The 26,755-nt window shown below is 42.3% G+C and overlaps 1 protein-coding gene across 6 annotated transcripts in view; it reads left to right on the top strand.

The window, feature by feature from the left end:
* Window positions 1-26,755, top strand: part of CAMK4 (calcium/calmodulin dependent protein kinase IV) — a 169,288-nt gene that overhangs the window by 125,443 nt on the left and 17,090 nt on the right. For all 6 annotated transcript variants that reach the window (XM_053292291.1, XM_053292293.1, XM_053292292.1 and 3 more), the window contains 3 exons: window positions 11,869-11,959; window positions 15,775-15,849; window positions 25,938-26,013. In XM_053292291.1, the coding sequence (XP_053148266.1) occupies window positions 11,869-11,959; window positions 15,775-15,849; window positions 25,938-26,013 (242 nt within the window). The remainder of the gene's footprint in view (window positions 1-11,868; window positions 11,960-15,774; window positions 15,850-25,937; window positions 26,014-26,755) is intronic.

Raw genomic sequence — 26,755 nt, forward strand, 5'->3', positions numbered from 1 at the left:
TGGCTACAGGGCGCTCATCACAACAAGAAGTAGAAAAACATCGTGACAGCTGCCTTGTCGCAGGAACCCTTTGAAGACTCCATTAGAATCAAAAAGGACTTTTGGGGAGGGTGGAGGCAGCAGGCAAGTGATTCAAATGTTATTTTGGCATGTTATTGTTTATTACTGTTTTGTATGTATAGATAAGTTAGGAAGTTAAGGGTTGTGTTCCCATGCCTTTTGAGACAAGAGCTACCAACTCCCATTTCTAGCCACCAGTCTCAATTTAAGGAGGGGGGTGGTGTCATGACCAGCCTCTCTTCCCTGTTAAGAGTTAACAGCAAGAGAACCCTGTCTTGACTGACAGGATGGTGAACTCCAGGACTCAGCCAATCAGCACACCAGGTGGGTGGGACCTAGATAGCTGTTGCCAGGAAGAAGGGATTTCTTTGTTAAAGGAAGTTCTCGGCGGGAGATGTACAGGAGGACATGTGGCCATGGAGGTTGGCTGCAGCAGGAGAATAACTCTGCAGATCCTTGAAAGACAGGAGGGCAGAAAGCTTGGATTCTCATCAGGCATTTGGTGAGTTCAAGGCAAGGAGCCAAAGCTTTGGCTTTGGGGAGATTAATTTAGGGGAAAGTTTGTTTAGTCAGACTTTGCATTAGAAACTTAAATTTCTTTGGTCTGTGTGCTCTTGTCATGGCTCAGACTTCTGACTCAGAAGAGTCAGAGCAGGAACGGGAGGATTCACCTGCTAGTGAGGGCTCAGAGGCACAGCAACAGCATTTGGCAGGGAGACCAGACTCTGGAGCTGAGGATTCGGAACAGCTGCCAGACATGATTTTTGAGGAGGAGGAGGAGGCTGGGATTTCACCTGTCTTGAGAAGATGTCTCAAGAGGGAAGCTCAGTGGGAATCACACAGGCGCAGGAGATCACAAGAGAGGAAGCAGAAGTGCTGACTCAGGGAAGCCTGATTGGCTGCTGGTTCTCTTGAGCCATATATATTTAGCAGTCTGTCAATTGCTCAGATGCTGTTAGCAACTTTCGCTGACCGCAGACCGTGTGCTATTTTGAATTCCCAACTTTTCTGAGTTCTAGTTTGCTCTTGTTTATGCTTTCCCACTTTGTGCCATTAATTCCTTGTTCTGGTGTCTTTCATTCTTTTCATTCTTTTGCTCTGTGTTTTCTTTTCAGTTATTACTCAGTTATTGTTAGAGGGGGAAACCTAGTTCAGTTCAGGGGACTTAATTCATTTACTATTTTCCTTTTTGAGCCTTTTATTTTCCTTTGTGTAGCTTCACTGCTACTTTCTGTTAACTCACAGGGGGAGTGCTGAAGGGGGTTGTAAATCCTGTTGGGTTAGCCAAGCTAACAGATTTATGACAGCTCTGCATACTCTGGATACAGTTCTATTATCGTTTACCTGCAACGTAATTGAAATAAGAAACACTAGCCTATGCTCAATACACCTAGGGCATTGCGAAAGCCTCTGTAAACATTTAAGTGTACCTTAAGATAACCTATTTTTGTAATCCTACTAAGTATTCTTAACTATATCTAAAAGCTGAGAAAGCCTCAGATGGAAGCAATCTGTAGTAATTGAGTAAAACTGTTTTTTAGGGTTTTTTTCTTTTTACAATCCTCTCCAAGTTGGTTTTTAACTCAGGAAAGCGGGGGCAAAAGAGGGATTTCTCTTGTGCAAACACATCCTCAAGCATTCAGCAGCTATCAGTTTTCTCACCACGTGTAGGCTTGCATGTGGAAGATCTTTGTACTTGTCCAAGAGCCAAATTAAGAGAGGTTCCCTCCATGCCCGCACCTGGGTTATCCCGCCCCAAGCCCAGAGAGTTTCTGTAGACAAAAGGGGTGGTGGTGTCAGCATTTTGAATCTACCAATAATACAGAATAGTTTTAGGAGAAGCCTAGCCAGGCAGCTCAGCAGGGATGATTCGGCATTTATTTTCTTCATGTGAGCTGGCTCTGAGACAAAGGCTTTAAATCCTCTACAAGAGATAAGAGAGAGAGAAACTGGGATAATTGAATTTGGAGGAGGAGAAGGGTCTGGAGTGTTTCATTGCAGATTGGATTGAGCGGAAAAGAGGAAATATCAGGCAATAGGAAAAGAAGGAAGACAGGAAGAAAATGAGGACATACATAATGTCAGCAGAAAAGGAGAAAAGTTATGAATAGAAATTTTGCAATGAACTGTTCAAAACCTTGGGAGAAAGACCAAGATGTGAATTAAAGATTAAAAAGACCTGCTTAAGAGAGGAAGAATTGGTCTGCAATTCATATTGGACTGGTCCAGAAGTAAACATGAGGTAATAAACCATGGACCCTTGGCAGAATGCCACACTTTTCTCCCACAGCCGTTTAGGTAGCTATCAAAAGAGGCCAAATTTCCACATTTATTGCAGAGCTTTGCAGAAACAGTGCTTTCTGAAATAGATTTAGAAGCTATTAAGATGATATCTTCTACTGGAGCAATTTGTTTGTGCGGCGGGGGGGGGGGGGAGAAGAGCAAATAGGCTTTCAGATTCATGCAGTTATTACTTGGGCTAAGATGGAATTATCAGAGCACATGTCCGAAACTTCTGAAAGCAGAGAAAGAAAGATTATGAACCGGATGGGCATACAGTATCAGATGGCAAACCTTATATTGCCAGAGTTGCAGACAAATAAAGGAAGTCAGAGGAAAGGATTTGAGAGGAAATTGAATGAGGCATTCAGATTTGGAGCAGTTGTTAGTGCTCAAAAAATATAAATACTCAACATACAGGGTAGCATCCACAGTGGCACATGCAGAATGAAGAGCTTATAGATGCAGTTCTCTCCTTGCAGCCAGAAAAAGCTGTTCCCATGGGTGAAGGGACCCTTGGCAACAGCATGGAATGCTATGCCTGGAAGCCAGATGGAGCCACCTTCTGCTAGTGGAATGGAAGGTGTCTCTGTGCTTTGCCCCCTTCTTCCTGCAGCCACTGACATAGCATCCCACACTGTTGCTGAGAGTCCCTCAACCCTCACGAACAGCTTTTCCAGTGACTGTGGGGGAAAGGATGGGGAGAGAATAGTTTCCACTAATTCTTCATTCTATACACATCACTGTGGCTGCTACCCATAAATTATTGCAATGCTCATAATATTTTGTAGGAATTGGAAGTAAGCGTTCTAAACAGTGGCAAGCAAATTTTATACAAAGCTGTGGAACACCATAGTCAACATGTATTAAGAGATTCGGCCCTTAAAATTTAATTAGACATTTATCTTATATGTAAATGTGTGTCTTATTAAATATTCTGATCTTTATGTTACCTGACAGGTCGACAGGTCAATTGGAAATCTAAGTTCAAAAATTCTGCATTTTCCTATGTTTAGTATTCCAGGCTCACATCTGAACTACTTAAAATTCTAACCTTGTAGCATTTAGACATTTAAAAAAAAAACCCAAAAAGGGACTTTAATAAGGCTGTTGAATTTGCTAACAGTTCGTGTGATGTAAATTGTTCTCTTCCATTCAGACACATTCAAAAATCACCTAGCATTCACTAGCAAAACACACATATTTGTACTCAAGTATAATTTTATTTTTTTTAAAAATGCAAGCAGGTTACCTATATAATAAGAAATCCTGTGCCTGTAGTTTCTGCTTTCTGGCCTCCCTTTCATAATGGAGATAAGCTGTTCTTAATGTATATCCTGATCCCAAATATATTGCTTGGATGCAACTTAGGTTGAAATCAATACAACTTAATTCCAAGTATATATTAGGATTGCCATGTATGTCTAGTAAAATAATTTCTTTTTTAGCAGTGATTGTTTCTGATTTTCCCTTCAACACCCTCTGTCCCTCCTGAAAATATGTCCCTGAGGTTTGTGGGACCTGGAGGGACTTATTTTATTGAGCACAGAGGACTGCAGAGGGAAAGGAGAATCAGCAAATATGGTATTTCCCCCCATTGTGTGCATAGAAATGTTCTTCTGTGCACCCATCATTATTCTGGATGTAGGCAAGTGTAGGGTAGTGATCAGTAATTTAGGATTTAAATGGAAGGACATAAGTTCCCATCCCTGCTTAGCCATGAAGTTCACAAGGTGGATTTGGACCAGAGCCCCAAGCTTAATCAGTTTCACATGGTCGTTGTGATGATACTGTGGAGAGTCCCTACATATACCATCATGAATTCCTTGAAGGAATATCTGGGTTATTTGCAATAGATGACAAGAGTTTCTCACTCCAGTTGCTTAACATCAGAATAACACAAAGCCCCGCCACCTGTGCACCAAAATCAGGCTGATTAAATAAAGACGTCTTAGAGAAAAACCAGGAATGAATGTATGTGAGATGACTGTGAGCTCATTTCTGTGAACTGGAAACAAATTTCTGGATGGAGCATATGCTCAGACTTGGAGGCAGAGATCGCTCTGCCACGAGGCAAGGTGAGGCAATGGCAGCACAGGGCAGCAAGTGAGGGCAACCCGCTCCACCCCGCACATCACTCACCAGCCTCTTGCCACTCTCACCTTCCCTGCCACACCTGTAGTTGTTTGATTTTGGTCCCCACCCCCCATGCCTGCCGCAGGAGAGTGTGCATGACACCAGGAACGTGAGGGAAGATGGGCAGCATCAGCACTGGTGGCTGAGGTGGGGCAGTCAGAAGCTGGCTCTGACGCTACCCAACTTCCCTCTATCCCACCAGGTGTTGCATGCACTCTCAGGGGGCTGGGGGGCTGCTGCTGCCTGTATTAAGCAGACCACGTGTCATTATCCAGAGCTGCTGGCACTGCCTCTCCCTTCCTGCGCTGGGAACTGGAAGGGAAAGATGGGGCCAGCAAATCCAGATGATGCATACTGCCTGCCTAAAACAGATAGGTAATACATGGCTCCATGTCTTAGGGGGCTTTACTTGAGCCGCCTCTGCTCAGAGAAATCCTGTCCCTTAAGTGGAGTTGCCTGGGCTAGTATGTGCCCCATCACCCTTGAATTTGAACTTGGAACCATCAGTCACTCCCTGAGATTTCTTCAATGACTTTGCAGATAAAATCTCTCGTATTCACACCAAACTGGATTCCACAGTTACTGCAGAGTCAAGCAACTCCTCTTATAGGATTAGACTGGATCACTTTCAGTTTGTGACTACTGAGGATGTAGACAAACTGCTCTGGACTGTATGTCCCACAACCTGTTCTCTTGACTCTTGCCCGACTTGTCTTAATTCATCTGGTAATTGTATTATCAGGGTAAATATTGTCTGGTAAATATTATAAATGCTTCTCTGAGGTAGGAAAGGATGTCTCCCTGTCTTAAGAAGACTATTATTACACCTTATTTGAAGAAACGTGCATTGGATCCTTCAGAGTTAGCTAATTACAGACCCGTTTATAATCTTCCATGGTTGGTCAAGGTGATTGAGCAGGTGGTGGTCTCTTGCCTCCGGGCAGTTTTGGATGATACAGATTATCTAGGCGTATTTCAAACTAGGCGTATTTCAGGCAGGCTATGGGGTTGAGACTGTCTTGGTCGGCCTGATGGATGATCTCCAATTGGCTATCAACAGAGAGAGTTTGACTCTACTGAACCTTTTGGATCTCTTTACGGCTTTCAATTCCATTGACCATGGTATCCTTCTGAGTCACCTAAATGAGGTAGAATTGGATGGCACTGTTTTACAGTGGCTCTGTTCCTACCTCTCTGGTAGATTCCAGATGGTGTCACTTGGAGACCACTGCTCTGCGAAGCAAGAACTAAAGTATGGAGTTCCACAAGGCCCCATACTATCTCCAATGCTCTTTAACATCTACAATATACTGCTGGGAGAGATCATCAGAAGGTTAAAGCAGGGTGTTATCAATACGCTGATGACACCCAGATCTATTTCTCCGTCTCAACCTCATCATGAAATTGCTTAACCTCCTTAAATGCTTGCCTGGATGAGGGATAACAATCTGAAGTTGAATCCAAATAAGATGAAGGTACTGTCTATGGGGGGATTGGGACTGAAGAGAATTATTTATTTGTTTGTTTGTTTGTTAAATTTATATACCACCTTTCATTAAAAACAATCCCAAGGCGGTTTACAAAAGTTAAAAAACATATAATAAAAATGACAGTTAAAAGTATTAAGCTAAAAATATGACAACAAATCTAATTTAAAATATCTAAAATACAAACATAAAAACTATACATGGATAAAAACACACAGAAGCAGCAATAGAACAATCATGTAAAAGCCCAGATAAAAAGCCAAGTTTTAACAAGCTTTCTAAAAACTGTGATGGAGTCTGAGGAGTGAATGCCCACTGGGAGAGTATTCCAAAGTCTGGGGGCAGCAAAAGAGAATTGGGATGAGGTGATTCTAGCTGTTCTTGATGAGGTTGCACTCCCCTTGAAGGAGCAAGTACACAGCTTAGGGGTATTACTGGAACCAGCTCTGCTTTTGGAAGCTCAGGTGGAGGCAGTGGCCAGGGGTGCCTTTGCACGGCTTCGGCTACTGCACCAGCTGCGTCCCTTTCTCGATAAGGCAGATCTGGCCACAGTTACCCATGCTTAGTCATGTCACAGCTGGATTACTGTAACGTGCTGTATGTGGGGCTGCCCTTGAAGAATATCCAGAAACTGCAGCTTGTAAAACATGCAGCAGCTAGGGTTCTATCTGAAGCTGCCTGGTGTGACCATATCACACCTATTTTGAAAGATCTGCACTGGTTACTAGTGTGTTTCCGGGTCCAATTCAAGGTGCTGGTTTTGACCTTTAAAGCCCTTAACAGTTTGGGCCCGGGATACCTGAGGGACTGCCTGCTCCCAAGGGTTGCTGCCCGCTTGATGAGATCATCTGAGCCGACACCTCATCCCGATTGGCTCTCCTACTGACCAACATTACCTCCATCTTGTCCGGATTTAGATGGCTTAGATCTGCTGGTTCTGGAAGTAGTTACATTCCCCCTCAGTGTTCCCTCTAACAGAAATTCTGAGATACTGTTGACTATAACTCCCAGAATCCCCAGCTGCAATGGCTTTTGCTTGGGGATTATGGGGATTGTAGTCAATAACATATGGGAATCCCTATTAGAGGGAACACTGCTCCCCCTGAAAAATTGGGCATGTAGCTTGGGAGTGCTCCTGGATTCAAAACTCTGGTTTCTCAGGTTGAGGCAGTGGCCAAGAGTGCTTTTTATCAGCTATGACTGATACATCAGCTATGCCCATTTCTGGAGGTAAATGACCTTAAAACAGTGGTGCATATACTGGTAGCCTCCAGGTTTGACTACTGTAATGCACTCTACGTGGGTCTGCCTTTGTACGTAGTTCGGAAACTACAGTTGGTACAGAATGCAGCAGCCAGTCTGGTCCCTGGGACAACCCAAAGGGACCATATAACAATGATTTTAAAAGAACTGCACCTAGCTACTGATAGGCTTCTGAGCAAAATACAAAGTGCTGGTTATTACCTATAAAGCCCTCAATGGCTTGGGTCCAGGGCATTTAAGAGAGGACAGGCAACTTTCATTTTCTTTCTTTCTTTCTTTCTTTCTTTCTTTCTTTCTTTCTTTCTTTCTTTCTTTCTTTCTTTCTCTTTCTCTTTCTCTTTCTCTTTCTTTCTCTCTGTCTCTTTCTGTCTGTCTCTCTCTCTCTCAGAAAACAAAGTAGATCCAACAAACCTGAAGTCCACCCACCCCTGCCTAAGAGGTTATTACTTAGGTACAGCTTAGTTCCTGGATGAGAATTTGTTTAGTAAGGGTTGTAATTTCTTTATTTGTAATTGATTTATTTACCCATGGCAAATAAAGAAATTGTCATGCTGGTATGTTTTCCAAGACTCCGTGAAGCTGCCTTGTATTGTATCAGAGCACTGGTTCATCTAGCACAATATTTTCTGTTCTAGGAGCTCTCCAAAGTCTTTCCCAATGCCCTGAGATGGTTGCAACTGGAGTCGCCAGGAATTGAACCTGGAACCATATGCAAGCAAAGCATATGCTCTGTCACTGGACTATAGTCCCTTTTCAGAGTTTTCAAACATGTAAAAATGGGAGTGATGTTAAATATTAATTGAATGAGATGATAACATAATATGTTACTAAGATACCAAGGCATCAATTTTTTACTGTATCCATTAGATAATTATTGGTTGTTCATATGCATCATTATTATTGATGGTGGCAGGATCCAGACTAAGTTAATTATGATTAAATCCCACTGAAATTAATGGGACTTAAGTTAATAATGATTAACTTGTCTCATTTATTTCAATGTTGCTTAGCCATGACTTAAATTATCCTGCCCAATGTTTATATTATGTATATACAGAAGAAGTGTGCATAGGATTTGGCTACAATCCTGTTCACACGTACCTGGTTGTAAGTCTGTATACACCCTCTTGCACTCCATGTCAAGACTGTTCAAAACCGAAGACCTTGGAGCTCTTCCATCATGTCCAAATTCACCTTCCACTTCCTCTCTCTCTCTTTTGTTTTGCGTGATATCCAGCCTGAAGAAGAGTTCTGGAAAACTCAAAACCTTGCTGAGTTCTTTGATATTTTAGTTGGTCCTATCCAGGATATCACCCTACTTTAGCTTTATGTTATTTTGGCTTTGCATTCTTGTTCAGTGGAGCAACATGTCTCCCTGTGATTTTTACGTGGGTCCCATTGACCGACTGGGGGACTTACGTTTAAGTACTCATGCATAAGATTGCTCTCTTAAGGTGTTTCCCGCAATGTGCATGTAGTGCTTAACTGGATCAGGGCCCAGAAGTGTTCCATATGTATAAAGATACAAATTTAAAAGGGATGATTATAAAGCAGGATTAGAACAAAACAGACTTCTGCAAAACTGACCTTTTACTATAATAAATAATGAAGGAGATGTTATTTATATGAAATGCCTTTATTATTTTAATACAAATATCTTGTTCTATGAGGACAGCTTTTTGGCCATATTTTAAAAAGATCTTTTTAATAATAAGGTAGCTTCCATAAGGACAGTTCCTGAAACCATTATATTACAAACTATCCTTTTAATCACAAGAATCTATTCACAGGAATTAGATTTATGACTGTAGCCTAAATAAATGTTGGTAAATTATCTGTGGCTTCTGAAATAAGAAAATCTAATTGAATTTTTGCACAGAACAGCCGTGATGGAGATTTCGTCTCTGTTCCAATTTTAGTTCTGCAGTATACTGTAGAAACATTGTTCCTTGAAGTTTAATCTGTCCCATAAAATGGTAGTATTGAAAGGATATTCAGAAATGCCACAGAATTCAAATTGTACTGCAGATGGTCCCAGTACGTTCCATGGACTCTTGCCCAAACACTAGTGGAAGACGTCTCACAGTGCAAAGCCACAAGTATTGTCGGTTGCAATTCAGTATGAGAAACGTGGTGAACAAGGAAAATAAATAATAATATAAACTTTAGTGGGCCATAAATGTCTTTTGAAAGGAGCTTGAATAAAATCTTGAACAAGCAGTTTTAATCCCCCCCTTTGTTCAATTGAAGTAATACAACATAAAATCAAATAACGCAATGTATAATCAAAAATAATTGAACCAATGGTGTGAGGAACTCATCTCAAATATGAACCAATAGATGAACCAGTACAACAAAGAAAGAAATCACAGCTCTTCTCAGGAGCAGCCTAACCCTGGCTAGGGCGGCCCAGCCTGGGTTAGGCTGCTTGTGTGGAGCACCTGGATTGCTCCTAATCCCAGTGCTTCCGCCCCATCTAACCCAACCCTTTTAGACTTCCACCCCACCTAACCCTTTACCCTGGCGCTGGGGTCGTGTGTGGGCTCGGGCTGCCCACAGCTGCCCACAGCCTAAGTGCACACAGAGCCGGGTGGCAAGAGCACCTGGCTCTGGGGGGATCCCTCCATACACTGCACACCTGGTGAGGTGCATTGAGGGATCCTGGAAGAGCTCCTCTTCCGGCTCCCTGCTCTGCTGCTTGCTGCGGTGTGGCTTGCGTGCCACGCGAGCGGCAGAGCCGTTCTGCGTCATCTGCTCGTGTGCGGGGAGGCGGGTAGGAGCCTGTCTCCCGGCCAGCCCTTCCCCCTCCCGGCATTTTTGGCCACGTAGACGGCCTTGTCCTCTAAGGATATAACTCTTCGCAATACTAACAATTCATTGAAATTAGACCAGATTGCTGAAAATTCCTCTTCTTTACCATTCCATTGAAAAAAGGTCAGTTCAAATGATTGTAAGGGAGCACATATCAATTATCCACAACTGCAGATCAGGAATAGATGGATCCTTCCAATGTTGTATGTCACTTATGCAATCAGAGGAGCTCCTTTGGATTTGGAGAGTCACTTTTGTTATGCACCACTCTCTTTGGTTAAGCCCAGGACAACTTTTGCTCCAAACCTGTGTCACGACACTGGTCTCTCCACGACACTGGTCTCTCCACAGCCACTCTCTTGTTTACTTCTCCTTCTCACCTCCCCCAGGGAGGGCCTCAGAGTTTTTGAGGGGAGGGGTTTGGTTCACCTGAAGCTTCCTCCTCCAGGCTCCTTGGGGTCACTGTGGCAGTTTCCCTCTGGAGGCCTCCACCACTCATCCTCAAAACTGCCTCTCATCACTGACTGAGCCTGCCTTAAACCCCTCCTGACAACTGATGCATCCCACACCCCCGCTAATTGGACCTCCGCCCTGCCATATCAGGCTGTTCTCACCCTTATCCCCCTCAGCTCTGCCTCTGTCTGCTGCTGCCTCATCCCTCACTCACCCCCACCATTTCCCCCGGCCCCTCTAGCCCACTCCTTGCCACACATACACACCCGCCACTTCCAGTTTTACACTGACTGGGGTGGCAAGAGGGTATACAGCTGCCCCACACAGAGACGGAGAGGAAAGCATGGCGGGGGAGGTAAGGGCACCCTCCCCGTGCCTTAAAGCGACCGCCCCCCGCCTCCTGGGTGGTGGTAGTTAAGGCATGCATTGATGCAGGGGGTGGGACTTGCTGGTGCACTCCTGTTGGCACTGTACCATGAACGTAGGAGCACAGGAAACTGCCTTATACTGAGTCTGGTCCATCTAGCTCAGTACTGGCCCATCGAGCTCACCAGGCCTGCACAACTTTAGCGCTTCAGCTGCTGTTGGCCTACAACTCCCATCATCCCCAGCCACAGTGGCCAACAGTGAAGGCTGAGGGGAGTTGCCGCCCAGCAACAGCTGGAGGCCAAAATTGTGCAGCCCTAACCTACACTGATAGGCAGCAGTTCTCCAAGGTTTCAGATCGGTATTTGCCATCCCTACCGGGCGATGACAAGGATTGAACTTGAGACCTTTTGCATACAAAGCAGATGCAAAGGACCATAGAGCTAGACCAGAGAACTGAGGTTCTAAACCTCAAAGAACCACATACAGAATACACGGTTTCCTAACACCTAAAAAGAGTTATGGTAGAGCACCTATGTGAGACTGTTCATGTTATTCTAAAAATGTATACATTTATCAGTTTCGAGATGATATAAATCTAGATAATATTTTGCAATAATTCAGAATAAAGTTGCTTGTAGATCCTGCCTGTTCCTGTTTTTATTATCTGTCTTTGATTTCTCCACATCTAGTATAAACACAGAAATCTTTGGAAGTCACCATGTAGTTTAAAAGAGAATTATTCATAACCTCCTCTGATATGTGTTTCTTCTTTTAAAACTTCAGAGCCATTCTTTCCTCTTACATTTTAATTTTCCTGTTGGGATTCCATGTTGCATTTCAAGGACTCAAGATAACAAGTCCTTTTTTTTCCTTTCAAATACTGGGTTCCTCTCCTCTGAATGCATGGAATTGTAGTCAGTACACTGCAAGTATGATGTTATAAAGGAAGATATTTGAACGTCACAAATATATATTTTAAACATTGCATATTGTCACTTATTCCTTATAGTATCTCCATGCCAATGGAATTGTTCACCGTGATTTGAAACCAGAAAATCTACTATATGCAACACCAGCTCCAGATGCACCTTTAAAAATAGGTATGCAGTATTCTCCTATAGCAGCTTTAGTTTGCATGTCACTGCCCTAGTGCAGCTGCCCCATTGATTCAATGCTGGGAGATGCTCATATATTCATGTTCTTCCCATTATGCACAGACCATTACCAAACACTGAACGAGGCACCCTTACTTCCCAGATCTTAGTGTACACTACAGAACTCTTTGGATTACAATGATCTCTGTAAAGTAATCCCTAACCAGCACACGCTTTTATGTGACAATATTTGCTGTGGTCCACATTTTCTTTCCCCCCTGCACTGCAGTGCAGTCTGTTCTAGAAATAATCAACAAATGAATGGTTACATTATATTGCATCAACGACTGAGCATATTTCAGTTATAAGGGGGGAATACATAATCATCACCTAAATAACTTAAAATCAGTTATTTTCAAGTTCTTCTCAAATAATGAGGTTGTTCACATGAGCAGCCCTACCTGGGTAGGGCTGCTTGTGTGAAGCACCAGGACTGAGGCCAATCCCAACGCTACCTCGCCGGGTAGTCCTAGTGCCTAGAGCTTGAGGGGAAATCCTTCAATGCATCACACTCCTCATGCGGTGCTTTTAGGGATATCTGGAGGCCAGGCTACATTTTCACAGCCTCCAGAAATATGTGCTGCACAGAGCAGCATGGATCGCGGCTATCCCACACAAGGCTCCTTATCGTCTGTGGGGAAGGTAAGATCCTCTCTGCCAGGCTGCAACGGTCGTGAGAATGGCCTTAATATATGTGATATGTTATTTGAGATCCTCAAGTAATATGTACAATGGGGCTGTGGGTACTGCGTGGGTTCTGTCTCATTTTTTATTCCTTCTGGTTTCTGCTCTGTCCTTTTTCCCTCTTTGATTTCCATCTTTCTCTTTCCCTCTTTTTTGTGGGGGTGGGAAATCTAATTTCTGCTCCAGATCCTCTGTAGCAGCCTTATGTGCTTGTTTTCATTTGAGAAGCATGGTCCTATTGCAGTGATCTTCACTATTTTTCAAGTGGGGGCCACTGGCAAAAAAACTCCAGTGCCATTTCCCGCCAACCTCTGCACAGTAATGTGCTTTTCTCAGTGCTTGGAGGGCCATTAAGAGAGACAGAAGGCTCACGATCTCTATGAGAAAAGCACAGGGATGGGCTACACTTCCCAGCACTCCATGCACACCTTCCAAAATGGTGCAGGGGCTCAAGAGGGCTCCATTTCCCTTGAAGGACTCCCCTTCATTTCCCTTGAAGGACTCCCTCACTGGGCATGGCACAGCATTGCACAGTGAGTATGATCATCTCTGCATGGTGCCAGGAGGATTGTGTAGAGATTCCGCTTTGTCTGAAGCTTCACACAGACCCAGCAAACAATTCATCAGAGGGCCACACTTAGGACTGATGGGGGCTACCACTGGCCCCAGAGACTTACAGTGAAGCACACTGGCCTGTTGTCTTTAGAAGGGTTCACATTGTGAGCCAGCACATATTCTCATTCCATGAAACATGTTTAATGTCACCCCCACCCCCTTTTAATACACTCCTTTTCTATTTAGGAATGTCATGAGTTTAAGTTCAGTAAGAGCCAAATACAAATTTAAGTGGAGCAGCATTCTAATAAATCCATTGATTAAGTCTGTTTAAAAAAAAGTCTGTTAAAAATTTTTTAATTAATTTTAATTTTAACCTGTTCTAATTATATATACTCTACTTATTGTTGTATAATTGTAAACTTTTTATTTTGTTTTGGCTTGTGGCTGTAACATTAAAGAACTTGAACTTGAACATTGATTTTAAAAGATCAATAAGATATTGATTTGGGGGAAATGATTTTTTAAAATATTATGATTGCCTCGCTGTAGGAAAGTTTGTATAAGCTACAATTTAGATGGAAGCTTAGTGCATCAAGTTTTAAATATATTTACCATCTAACTGATGACAGTGGCTGACATCCAGAATAATGAAGCACCAATGCTACAGAATAGGGATGTGCACAAATTGATTTTTAAAAATTCGATTTGTGCCCAAAACAAATCACACCTGATTTGTTTTGTATCCAAATCTACCCCCTCCAAATCACCCCAGATTCAGTTTGTATTTGCTTAGATTTGGTTCAGTTTCAGACTGATTCAGACCACTTCACAAAGTCCTAGGGGCACCAAATTTGAGTGGTGAGTAGGTCCCCATGGGTGCCACCTACCACCCAGATTCCAAGGCAGTGGGACACTTGGTTGATTTTTAATGAATTTCTTTAGTTTTTACTGATTTTGAACATTTCCACCATAGGAAAAAATGGAGATTCAAAGTTGCCATTTCCTAACCCTAAAACGGACATCCAGCTTTCATTTTTTTTAAAAAGCTAAGCTCTAGCCCTTGTAGAAGTGGAGTTATGGAGCAAAATGTACAGTCATTATTTTTCAAGTGTTTGGATCCTTTGGTGTATAAAGGGCTAGAGCTTAGCTTTTTTAAAAAATGGAAACTGGGGATCTGGGGGAATTAATAGGAGGGATCTGAATCTTGAATTGATTTGAATTGAATCGGGCGCGATTCAGTTTGCACACGAATCTAGCCAATGGACCACAGGGGTGATTTGTTTTGTCTCCAAACCACCCAAATCAGCTAGATTCGAGTACAAATCAATTTGTACTCGAGTCAATTTGCACATCCCTACTACAGGAGAAGCACTGTGCTTTTGAAGAGTTTGACGCTAACTCAGCTCCACCACTCATGCAGCAAGGGTGAGGGCAGAGTTTGAAAACCTGCTCTTTTCAGCCTTTCCTTCTCCCAATATAATGGGCTATGAATTGTCATTTTATTCTAAAATCATTCTTTTTGGATGCATAAAAGAACATGTATTGAAAGATGACACAAAACTTGTTACTCAACTTCTGGTTGTAGCCAGACTTTAATGTTGTTCTCATGACCACTGCAGCCCAGCGGGGAAGGCGTGCAGGGGAGAGGGGAAGGTAAGATTGGTCTTAACTTCCCTCCAGACAACCAGGAACATTGTGTGGGATGCACAGCTTGCGCACCCACGTGATCTGCATGCTCTGGGCAGCATGGATTTCTGGAGGCCGGGAAAGCACAGCCCAACCTCCAGATATTCCTAAATGCACCATGCAAAGTGTGTGGTGCATTGAAGGATTTTCCCTCAAGCTAGGCGCTCTAGGTGCCCAGCTCTGTGTCTATCACACATGACCAGTGACCTGAGTAAAAGGGCGCCCTCATGCCCTTTTACCCAGGTAAAAGCCTGGGGGGAATTCCTGGGCTATCTGGCGAGGTAGCACCGAAATCAGCTTTGATCCCGGTACTTCACATGAGCAACCCTAGGGCTGTCCAAACCTGGGTAGGGCTGCTCATGTGAACAGCCTCTTTGTGTTGCTCAAGTGTGGGAAAATCAGTTGCACCAACTAAGTGCGCATCATGTCAGCTCTTGTTGTTTTTCCTCTTCTTGTTTTTCCCAAGAAGTATGAGATCCCTTTTCTTGTGACTTTTGTAAATATTTTGATGTTTAGTAGCTATTCTCATTAAATATTATATATATTAATTTAAAGAAAAGAAATTTTGATTCCACATTTAATTATTGATTTCCAGCTCCTATCCATTCTTCTACCTTTGTAAATGACAGCATTACACTGGAATTAAGAACATAATTTCATAAGTTTAGAATGGGATTATTTAATTAGCCAAAAACGGTTTACTTCTGAATCCTATTTTTGATTAATTTGATGTAACACTATCCAAAGGATAAAATAAAATATTCTACTCATTTAATTCCACTGCACATCGCAAGAAAATAAATAAATCAACTTTTCTGATTTGTGTGTAACAGCTGATTTTGGACTTTCCAAGATTGTTGCAGATCAAGTGACCATGAAAACAGTCTGTGGAACTCCAGGGTACTGTGGTATGTTCCTTTCTTTCTTATAGTATGTTAGGTTTCTATTTGTATATTGTCAGTTGCTTTAGTGGTATGCAATTTCTAGTTTTGGCATTCCTTCAAACAGATAGATACACAATCCACAATAAGAACAATTCAATTCACATTAAAATACATGGATTCAGATCCCAAATGCAGAAATTCTATAACACAGATCTGGCTGACATACTATGCAAACTTCTGTCTGCATTGTAATGAAGGGTGCACACAATTGCTCAAAAGTGCTTTTGCATGAAATAATGTGAAATAGCACAAGTGCAGCTTCGCAATGGATGGCCATTCTTTCCAATGACCATTCATTGCACAACTCCATTTGTCAAGTGCACTCTGTGAAATGGTGCACACATTTCATTGGATGGAAGTTTGCATAGTATGTCAGCCATCTAGCAAAGAAATACTCTAGCGGCCCCAAATGCAAATTTTTTGTTGCCTTTATGGACTTAAAATCTGCGTTTGATTCTGTCTCCAGATATTTATTATGGTCCAAACTTGGAAAAACAACAGTAGACAAGAGATTGCTATTTTTAATGATGCAGTTTTACTCCCAATTCCTCATTACGGGTTAGATATGCTATCAATGGGGCCCTAACTGATTCTATCCCCTCTACTCGAGGGGTTAGACAAGGCTGTGTCTTGGCCCCAACATTGTTTAAAATCTTTATTAATGATTTGGCTCCATCTCTGGAGAGTGTGGATTCCCATGCCCCGAAGCTGGCTAACAAACGAGTGCCCATTTTACTCTGTGCCAATGACGCAGCAGTGTTATCACAGTCCAGATTAGGTCTGCAAAGACTGTTGCGCGCTTTTGCCGGCTACTGTAATGATAACAAACTAACAGTTTACAAAAAAGCAAAGGTCCTGGTTTTCTCTAAATCCAGGAAATTATATAAATGGGTAATAAATCAGAACCACATTGAGCAGGTTTACAACTATAAATATTTAGGCATATTATTTCAATATAATCTAAATTGGAAAACCCACAGGCTGTCTTCAATTCATAAAGCCCGCAATATTCTCAGTGCCTTTTTGCGATTTTACTACTCTAAAGGGGGCCAATTTGTTCCCATGGCACTCCAGGTATTTCGTGCTAAGATCGTGGCCCAACTACTTTTTGGAGTCCCGCTATGGATCCAGGGAGTAACAGCTGAACTGGAGAAAGTACAGTCTATTTTTCCAAGAGCAATCTTTGCATTGCCTAGGTGTGTGCCTTATTCTGCTCTGTGCTTGGAATCTGGGCCTTTCTCTATTGTCTGTAAAGCCTGGGAGCTTACTTTTGCTAGATGGAGTAAACTCTGTTCAGAGATTCAGGAATTTTCTTTTTTCCAATATTTATGGGTGGATTCTTATCCCAACCCTTGGCTAACGTATGTAAATAATAAAATTATTCAACTGGGCCTTTCTCCTTCAGAACTCCTTACTTGGGAATATAATAAGATGAAGGAAATATTATTTCTCCGGTTGCACGATATTGAGCGACAGGAACTTATGTCTTCGGCCAATAGGACTTGCTCCCCTTTATGTTTTGGGATTTTGCCACCTTGGGGAGATAGAGGTGCTAATTATTTAACAACACAGCATTTTTCTAAATTTCAGGTCTCATTTGCTCAGGCCCAGTTTAATGTGTTGCCCTCTTCTCCTTTGGAACGGAGATTTGCTAAAGATCATCCTGTTGTGGTTTTCTGCCCTTGTGGCACTGGCCTAAATTATTTTCAAAAAGGTTTTGTGAATTGTGGACAATGCAAGTCAATTTAATGGTACTAGAGAAAGACATGCTGTTCTGGTAGCTCCAGGTCTTAACACTCACATCAGTTTTGGAGGATGAATACAACCGAAGGAAGCCTGGGTGGGTGCGCAGCTGGGGGAGTCAGTCATGTGACTTGCCTCTGAGGGGGCCCCCAAGGCAGTGGGCCCTCAGACAACTGTTTCCCCTTGCCCTATTATAGTTACACCCCTGGTTAATATATATATAAATTTTACTATGCTTTTTGTTACCACTATTCAGCCTCATTTAAGATTTCTTTACTTCATGAGCTGAGCTTCAGTGAAGGGGAGGCGCATTTTAAAATCTTGTCTCTGGGCCCACTCCAACCTTGCTACGCCCCTGCTGCACACCCTCCAAATATTTGTTTGAACAAGTTTTTGGCCTCTAGGCAAAGTGCAGCACACAGAGCCCTCTTGCTTGCTTGAGGCACCTGTGTGACAACAGGACCTTTATTTGCAATGGAGATGCAAAATACAATGACTGGCGTACAGCGCAGAACTCCACTGATTCAAGAATAGGCTGCCAGCACTGGTTTGAGCTGTCTAAACACTGCCTTGTCGCTGTTGGAGAGGCTCTGTGTCTCCTAAGAATAGCGTCAGCGCTTAGCCATGCCTCTCCCATTCTTCCTATTCTTAGGAGTCCATGTGCCTCTCCAATAAGGTCAATGCAGTGCTTAGAGGGATGGAACCAGAACAGGTGCCCCATTCCTGGGTGAGTGGGGCACTGCTCTGAATGTGAGTTAGCTGTTCTTTTCAGACCAATGAAGTTATCTTATACTGACCAAAAGTTCTCCTTGTTACTGACTTTAATAAGATATATTCAAGTTTGCAAAGGAGGCCATGCCTGAAATTTTGGATCCTGTCACAAAGCCACATCTACATTCAGTAATTTTCAAGTTCCATTATCAGAGGAGATTATATGTAACATTTGTTATCATGTAGCTTCACTTTATTTTCAAGCATAGTGCAACAAAACATCAGAATAATCTGTAGCTTCCCTTAAGAAAGGTTTTGTGGACAAGGACTGTTTGTCAATTAAATTTGATATTTTCTTCCATCTGGTGCATTTTTATGACTCGCAAACGATATTTTTAATGTAATGTTAATTATCTAAAGTGTTTAGCGGGTGCTCGTATTGGATTATATGGCATTTTGAAAGAAGGAAATATATATATATATATATTTTTTTTTTACACACTAGGAGCCTCAGATTTTAATAACAAAAACACCCCCGAGTTGAATAAGAGAAAAAGAACCCAAACTAGAAATTGAACAGGGCCACAAAAGTAATTCAGATTCTAAACTGGACAGTGAAATGTGATACAACCACACACAGTGAGAAATTGCACTGTTAGTTGCTCATGAATAATTAAATTTTGGAAATTGTTTTGCATTGCCTTAGGGTGATGAAACAGTCAACTACAAAATCATGATAATAAATTACAATTCATTGCATAATGTGCATATTGCTTAAGAGACAAAGATCTGACACTTCAGATAATGCTCTCTTCAAGAGATGTAGACAATATCAATTCACTTTTCCATACCAGAAAGGACATTGCAGGGGGGATGGGATGGGACACAAATCTTTAAATCACAGAGAGGAAGAAATGGCTTTTGCCAATCTATTCTGTTTAGGGGGGGAAGGTGTGGGGAGCCCTTAACTCATTCCAGAAAATCTGTTCCTACATTGTGAACCTATTTGAATGTCATTCCCCTGGAGCCAAATTACTTTCCTTCTACAAACCTCAGATTGGTCAAATGACTGGACTTGAGGGCATGTGGGGATGCTGAAGGGAAGAGAAGGGAAAGAGGAGTAGAGACTAGATTAAAACAGGAGGAGTCTAGAAAAGAAGCTGGTGAAGCAGGGCCAAGGGAAGGAAAGCTGGGGCAAGGATAACTGAAAGGCATAGAAAAGCAGATCAAAGCAGCAGAGGATGAGGCAAGTGGTTGGAGGAGGTGGAAGGGGACAGAGGAGGTAGCAGGAGGCAGAGCGGTATGTGGATGAGCCCCTCATCCACATACAATGTATAGATGTGATAGAGGCATCCCACTCCCAGACTGACTGCTCCTCTGCCGTCATGGAGAATGAAGGTCTCAGGGAAGGAAGACATCATTCTAAGGAAGAGGGGAATGCTCCCTTAGAAGGACCACTGTTCCCTCTAAGGTGTGTGCACGTGCACACGCTCACAAGTTTTTGGCTGTCCGCTCATTTTAGATCCCGCTCAGGTTGAATCAGGAAGGCCCCAGGAAGGTACGCAGACACTGCCTTGATACTGCCACCCAGAACAAAACTCATTCTACAGAGATGAAAAAAAATTAGAGGAACCACTGGAAGAGACCTCTTCCTTGTGTGATGCACCCATAACCTCTCACACAGATGATACTCCTCTGGGGGTTGGGGGCCTCCTAGTAGTGGGTGATTCGATCGTTAGGGGCAAAGAGAGGTTTGTGACCCATGTGTAAACCGCACAGTGACTTGCCTGCCTGGTGCAAAGGTTGAGGACGTCATGCAATGTATAGATAAGCTGTTAGGCAGTGCTGGGGAGAAGTCAGCTGTTGTGGTGCACGTTGGTTCCAATGATGAGGGGAAATGAAGTCGGGGAGGTTCTGGAAGCCAAATTTAGGCTGCTAGGTAGCATATTGAAGTCCAGGACCCCCAGGGTAGCATTCTCTGAAGTGCTACCTGTTCCACATGCAGGGCCAGTGACACAGGTGGAGCTGAGGGGTCTTAATGCGTGGATGAGACAATGGTGCCGGGAGGAGGGGTTTAGATTTGTTAGGCACTGGGATATATTTTGGGTCAATCAAAGCCTGTATAAAAGGGATGGACTCTACTTGAACTAAGATAGAACCAGACTGCTGGTGCTTAAAATCAAAAAGGTTGCAGAACAGCTTTTAAAACGACACCTGGGGGGTTGCCAACGGGAACTGGGTGGTATCTGGTTCAGCAAGCAAAATCCCCTAAGGTGTGGGGTTGCTTACATTTCAGATTAACCAGAAGTGGAAAGAGTAGAACCAGCTGTAGAGCAGACAGAAACACATGACAGCTGGTCAAAAAGGTCTAATGAGTGTAAGGGAGATAGCGCACACCAACGCCTGGTAAGAGACTAGGTGTATAGGTGTTTATATACTAATGCCAGAAGCCTCTGAGCCAAGATGAGTGAGCTGGAATGCTTGGTTGCTAATTAAAGCATAGATATTAGGGATGTGCACGAAACAGATTTTGCATTTTGTTTTGAGCTCAAAACAAAATGCAAATGGCTGAAACTTTTCGTTAAAACAATGGTCAAACTGGGTTTTCTGACAGAATAAAATTTGAAACATTTCGAGTGTTTCGGCTATACGAATACGATGAGTATTTATATACTGCTTTTCAACAAAAGTCCTCAAGGTGGTTTACATAGAAATGAATGAATGAATGAATAAATAAATAAATAAATGAAATGGCTCCCTGTCCCCAAAGGGCTCACAGTCTAAAAAAGAAACATAAAATAGACACCAGCAACAGCCACTGGAGGAATGCTGTGCTGAGGACGGATAGGGTCAGTTGTTCTCCCCACTGCTAAATAAAAAGAACCACCACTTTAAAGAGGTACCTCTTTGTTCAGTTAGCAGGGGTTTGGGAAAAGGTTAAACATTTGTTTAAAATCACCCGGTTGCCCATTTCTTTTGTGGGTTGGATGCTAGGTAGCACCCATCATGTGCTACCACACAACCCACTTTGGTGTCCCTAGAAGCTATCCATGGGGAACAATGGGGTGTTTTGAGTTTCCCCATTGTTCCCTATGTCCAAGACAAGCTGCACTCACAGAATACACACAACTTGCAACCCTGCCTTGAAAAACACTGCAGAAGCACACAGTTAAAGGGATTCTGTCCTTCCCAACACAGAACACACATTTCAAACACAGTCCAAAAATGAACAGAAAATAATCACTGACCCAGAATCCACTGATCTTGCACCAGGTCCTGGGCACCACTCAAGATTAAGTCCAAGGTCACCTTCTCTCTGGTTGATTCCATGACCAACTGTTCTAAAACACGGTCATTTAGCATGTCTAGAAGTTTGGCCTCTCTGTCAATACCCACATGTGAATGTGCCTAGTCTATGTGAGGGTAATTGAAGTCACCCATTCTTACAGCTCTGTTTCTCTTTGATGCATCTCTGATTTGCTTCTCTAGCTCCAGGTCATTCTCAGCATTTTGATCTGGAGGGCGATAGCATGTCCCTAGTAACATATTTCCTTTCAGTCCTTGTATTGTCACCCATAATGATTCTGTGGAGGACTACGGTCCTCCTAGGTTTTCTACCTTGTTGAATTCTATCCCTTCTTTAATATACAGCGCTACTCCACCCCCAATCTGCCCCTCCCTGTCCTTTCTTTAGAGGTTGTATCCAGGAATGAAAGTGTCCCACTGATTCTCACCATTCCATCAGGTTTCTATTATGGCCACCATATCTATTAGGAATATGCAAATAGTTCGACATCAAAATGTTTCAATTTGAAATGGGTCATTTTGAGTGTTCCAAGCTTAAAACAAAACAGCCTTTAAATAAAGGGCCTGTTGCAATGCCTTGCAAACAGCAGTCCTGGAAGGGAGATATCAAAAAATCCCATACAAAAAACATACTTGTCTCTGCAAATCGGGAGATACTGAAACAACGGCTCATGTGCTCCCTTGTTGTCAATTTTACCAAGATATATGGCATAAACATATAACCGCTTTTATTAGCTGCCATCCAGGTTGTACAGATTATTTTTATCTTGATTATCTTTTAACTGACCAGAATGACTTGAGCTCTTATAATGTGGCTAAGTTCCAGTAAAATTCACCAGGAGTTCATTAAGAATAATTAACTGATCTTTGTGCTTAACTATGTTCTTAACTACTGTATCATAACCCTGTAGGTTATGTAGGTTTGTTTTGTTGGGCTTCTGTTTGTAAACTGTGCTGGGCTGTGACTGTAATAAAGGTTGTTGTTGAATCAGGAAATATATCAGAAGCAGAAAATCTGCCAGGGAGGCGTTTGGATCCTTAGATGATGAGAGTGTGAAAGAAATTATTAAGGAGGATAAGGAGCTGGTCTTGTGGTAGCAAGCCATAATTGTCCCCTTTGCTAAGCAAGGTCCACCCCAGTTGTATTTGAATGGGAAACATGTGTGAGCACTGTAAGATATTCCCCTCAGGGGGTGGGGCTGCTATGGGAAGAGCATCTGCATGCTTGCATGCAGAAGGTTCCAGGTTACCTCCCTGGCATCTCCAAGATAGGGCTGAAAAAGACTCTTGCCTGCAACCTTGGAGCAGCCGCTGCCAGTCTGTGTAGACAATGCCAAGCTAGATGGACCAATGGTCTGACTCAGTAAGGCAGCTTCCTGTTTTCCTATGAGATGGAAGAGACGCTGAAAGGGTTCTTCACATCTATCTTCACAGTGGAGAATATTGACCATATACCCACTCCCGAACTGGGATTCTCAGGCTTTGAGGCTGAAGAACTGGGCCTATTAGAGGTGACCAGAGAGGATGTTCTAAACAGTCTTGAAAAACTAAAAATTAACAAATTGTCATGTCCAGATGGCACCCACCCAAGAGTTCTGAAGGAACTCAAATATGAAATTGCTGATCTCCGAGCAAAAATATGTAACTTGTCCTTACAATCAGGCACTGTTCCAGAAGACAGGAAAGTAGCTGATGTAACTCTGATTTTCAAAAATGGATCCAGGAGGGCTCCAGGAAAGAACTGGCCAGTTAGCTTAACTTCGGTGCATGGTAAATTGATGGAACAATTGAGGACAACATTGTTAAACATATGGAAGAACAGGCCTTGCTGAAGGAGAACCAACATGGCTTCCGCAAGGGGAAGTCTTGCCTCACTTAACTTTTTGGAGTTCTTTGAAAGTGTCAACAGGCATGCAGATAAAGGTAATCCAGTTGACAAAGCTTTTGACAAATTCCCCCACCAAAGCTCTTGCATAAATTTAGCAATCATGGGTTAAGGAGACAGGTTCATGTGTGGATTGATAACTGGTTGAATGATAGGAAACAGGGTTGGAATAAATGGACAGATTTTAACAATGGAGGGAAGTAAGAAGTGGGGTCACTCAGGGACTTGTGCATCAATGATCTAGAAGTTGGGGTAAGCAGTGAAGTGACCAAATTTGCAGATGAAACTAAACTATTAAGGGTAATAAAATCCAAAACAGATTGTGAGTAGCTCCAAAAGTATCTCTCTAAACTGGGTGAATGGGTGACAAAATGACAAATATGGTTCAATGTAAGCAAGTAGAAAATGATGCATATTGGAGCACAATATCCCAACTTTACATATATGCTGATGGGGTATGAGCTGTCAGAGACACCAGAAGAGAGATCTTGGAATTGTGGTGGACAGCTCGTTGAAAGGGTTGACTCAGTGCACAGCAGCTGTGGAAAAGGCCAATTCCATGCTAGGGATCATTAGGAAGGGGATTGAACATTAAAATGCTAATATTATAATGCCCTTATACAAATTTATGGTTTGGCCACAGTTGGAGTACTGCGTACAATTCTGGTCACCATACCTAAAGATGGACATTGTAGAACTGGGAAAGGTGCAGAAGAGGACAAAGATGATGATCAGGGGCCTGGAGCACTTTCCTTATGAGGCAAGGCTACAGAGCCAGCGTGGTGTAGTGGTTAGAGTATTGGACTAGGACCGGGGAGACCCGAGTTCAAATCCCCATTCAGCCATAAAACTAGCTGGGTGACTCTGGGCCAGTCACTTCTCTCTCAGCCTAACCTACTTCACAGGGTTGTTGTGAAAGAGAAACTCAAGTATGTAGATTGGCCCCTGCAAAAGGGGCCCAAACCAAGTACTGAATACATATGTATGCTTATACTTTTCAGAGGTCCGATATTGTTCTATTCTTCAATCCTTGTCTTCTTGGTTCCATGTAATATTCTAATTTTCTGAGATTGTGGATTTGGGGTTCTCATGAGCTGTACGCCATGATCATCACAATTATAACAAATTAAGGCTTGACTTATCTGGCTTTGCATGTAATGCGTCTATCTCATATATCAGTTTCACCTTTTAATTTGCATTACTGAAATTAATGAACTTTTGTACAATATTCTAATTTTTCGAGTTTCACCTGTAAGTCCCTGTTTTCCATAGGCATAATGACTTATTACTTGTGGTTTCGTTACTTGCAGCAGTAAGTGAGGAATGGAACCCCCATGAGTAATGAGGCTTGCCTGTACTTTTTCACACAGCACATAATTAATCTATGGAATTCTCTGCCACAGGATATGGTGATGGTCACAAGCTTGATGGCTTTAAAAGGGGCTTAGACAAATTCATGGAGGAGAGGTCTATCAACAGCTACTAGTCAGAGGGCTATAGGCCACCTCCAGCCTCAGAGGCAGAATGCCTCTGAGTACCAGTTGCAGGGGAGTAACAGCTGGAGGGATGGCATGCCCTCAACTCCTGCCTGTAGGCTTCCAGCGGCATCTGGTGGGCCACTGTGTGAAACAGGATGCTGGACTAGATAGGCCTTGGGCCTCATCCAGCAGGGCTGTTCTTATGTTCTAGGATATGCTACATCATTTCCTGCAACATATATGGACTGAGGAAGATGTTTCATAGGAAGAGGGATATCATGGGTTGCACAAGCGCACCATTGCAAATGAGCTTGGAATGTGAACTCCCAACTTAATGGAACTGTCTAGAGCAACATTCTTGTACTAGTGCAGGTTGTTGTTGTTATTATTTCTTGTTTACACAGTCAGACAGGTGTTATTGACTGGTTTGTTTTATCCAGACATCGAGTCCTTCCCAAGGACCTGGAATGGCTGAATTTTATTGTCAATTGTTATAGATATTGTCGCAGAATATAGGCTGTTGTTGTTGTTGATGATGATAATAATAATAATAATAATAATAATAATAATAATAATAATAATTCGATTTCTATATGTCTGGATGTCAGCCATTATGTATAATTATTCTCTCCATATTCCTTTCATGAAACTAATTCTTAGAGAGTATTTGGGAGCACACTTAATATACACATTTCACTTAGGATATGTACCTACTGTTGCAGCTATTAAATTCCTACCTTTTCTTTTCTTTTCTTTTTTCTTCTCAATTACAGAGGAATTTTGCCTGATTACAGACTTGTAGGATTATGTTTTTTTCTTCCCTTTTCATGTCAGTGAAGACCATAGATGTTGAGAATTGTTCCCCTGCATTGCAGTGGCTTTTTATATTAAATGTTTGTTTTATTGACATTTTTTAAAATCATCTGCAGCACCAGAAATTCTACGAGGGTGTGCCTATGGCCCAGAAGTGGACATGTGGTCTTTGGGAATAATCACCTACATCCTGTGAGTTTTGATGAAATTACTCCATGGGATAAAACATGGTTCTCAGTTCATTTTCTAGACACAGTTTTTATGCCATTTTTTAAACTGTGTAAATAAGAATTTAAAAGGCCAACATTTGTTTGCTTCATCCAATTTGTGTTTTTAGGAACATAGGAAGCTGCCATATACTGAATCAGACCATTGGTCCATCTAGCTCAGTATTGTCTGGCAGTGGCTTCTCCAAGGTTGCAAGCAGGAATCTCTCTCAGCCCTATCTTGGACATGCCAGAGAGGCAACTTGGAACCTTCTGCTCTTCCCAGAGTGGCTCCATCCCCTAAGGGGAATATCTTACAGTGCTCACACATGTAGTCTCCCATTCATATGCAACCAGGGTAGACCCTGCTTAGCTAAAGGGACAAGTCATGCTTGCTACCACACAACCAGCTCTCCTCCTCTTTTTAATGGTTTGAAGAATGAAAGGTTCACTGATTATTCAAACCATCTTTTCAAAATATGCAGTTCCCTAAATAGTTGAAAATTAAAAGTATTTTAGCATCACTTATTTGTACAACTGTTTGTTTGTTTAACATATTGCAAAATGTTAAACTTGCAAAATGCAAATCTCTGGGTGGTTTACAACAAAACAATAACAACGAATAAAAAGGTTAAAACATTACAACAATTTAAAATTTAAAACGTTAAAACTATTTAAAATCATCAAACTATTAAAACAGTATCTTATTAAAAGCCTGGGTGAACAAA

The sequence above is a fragment of the Hemicordylus capensis genome, chromosome 2, assembly GCF_027244095.1.
Source record: "Hemicordylus capensis ecotype Gifberg chromosome 2, rHemCap1.1.pri, whole genome shotgun sequence".
In the NCBI taxonomy this organism is placed as follows: Eukaryota; Metazoa; Chordata; class Lepidosauria; order Squamata; family Cordylidae; genus Hemicordylus; species Hemicordylus capensis.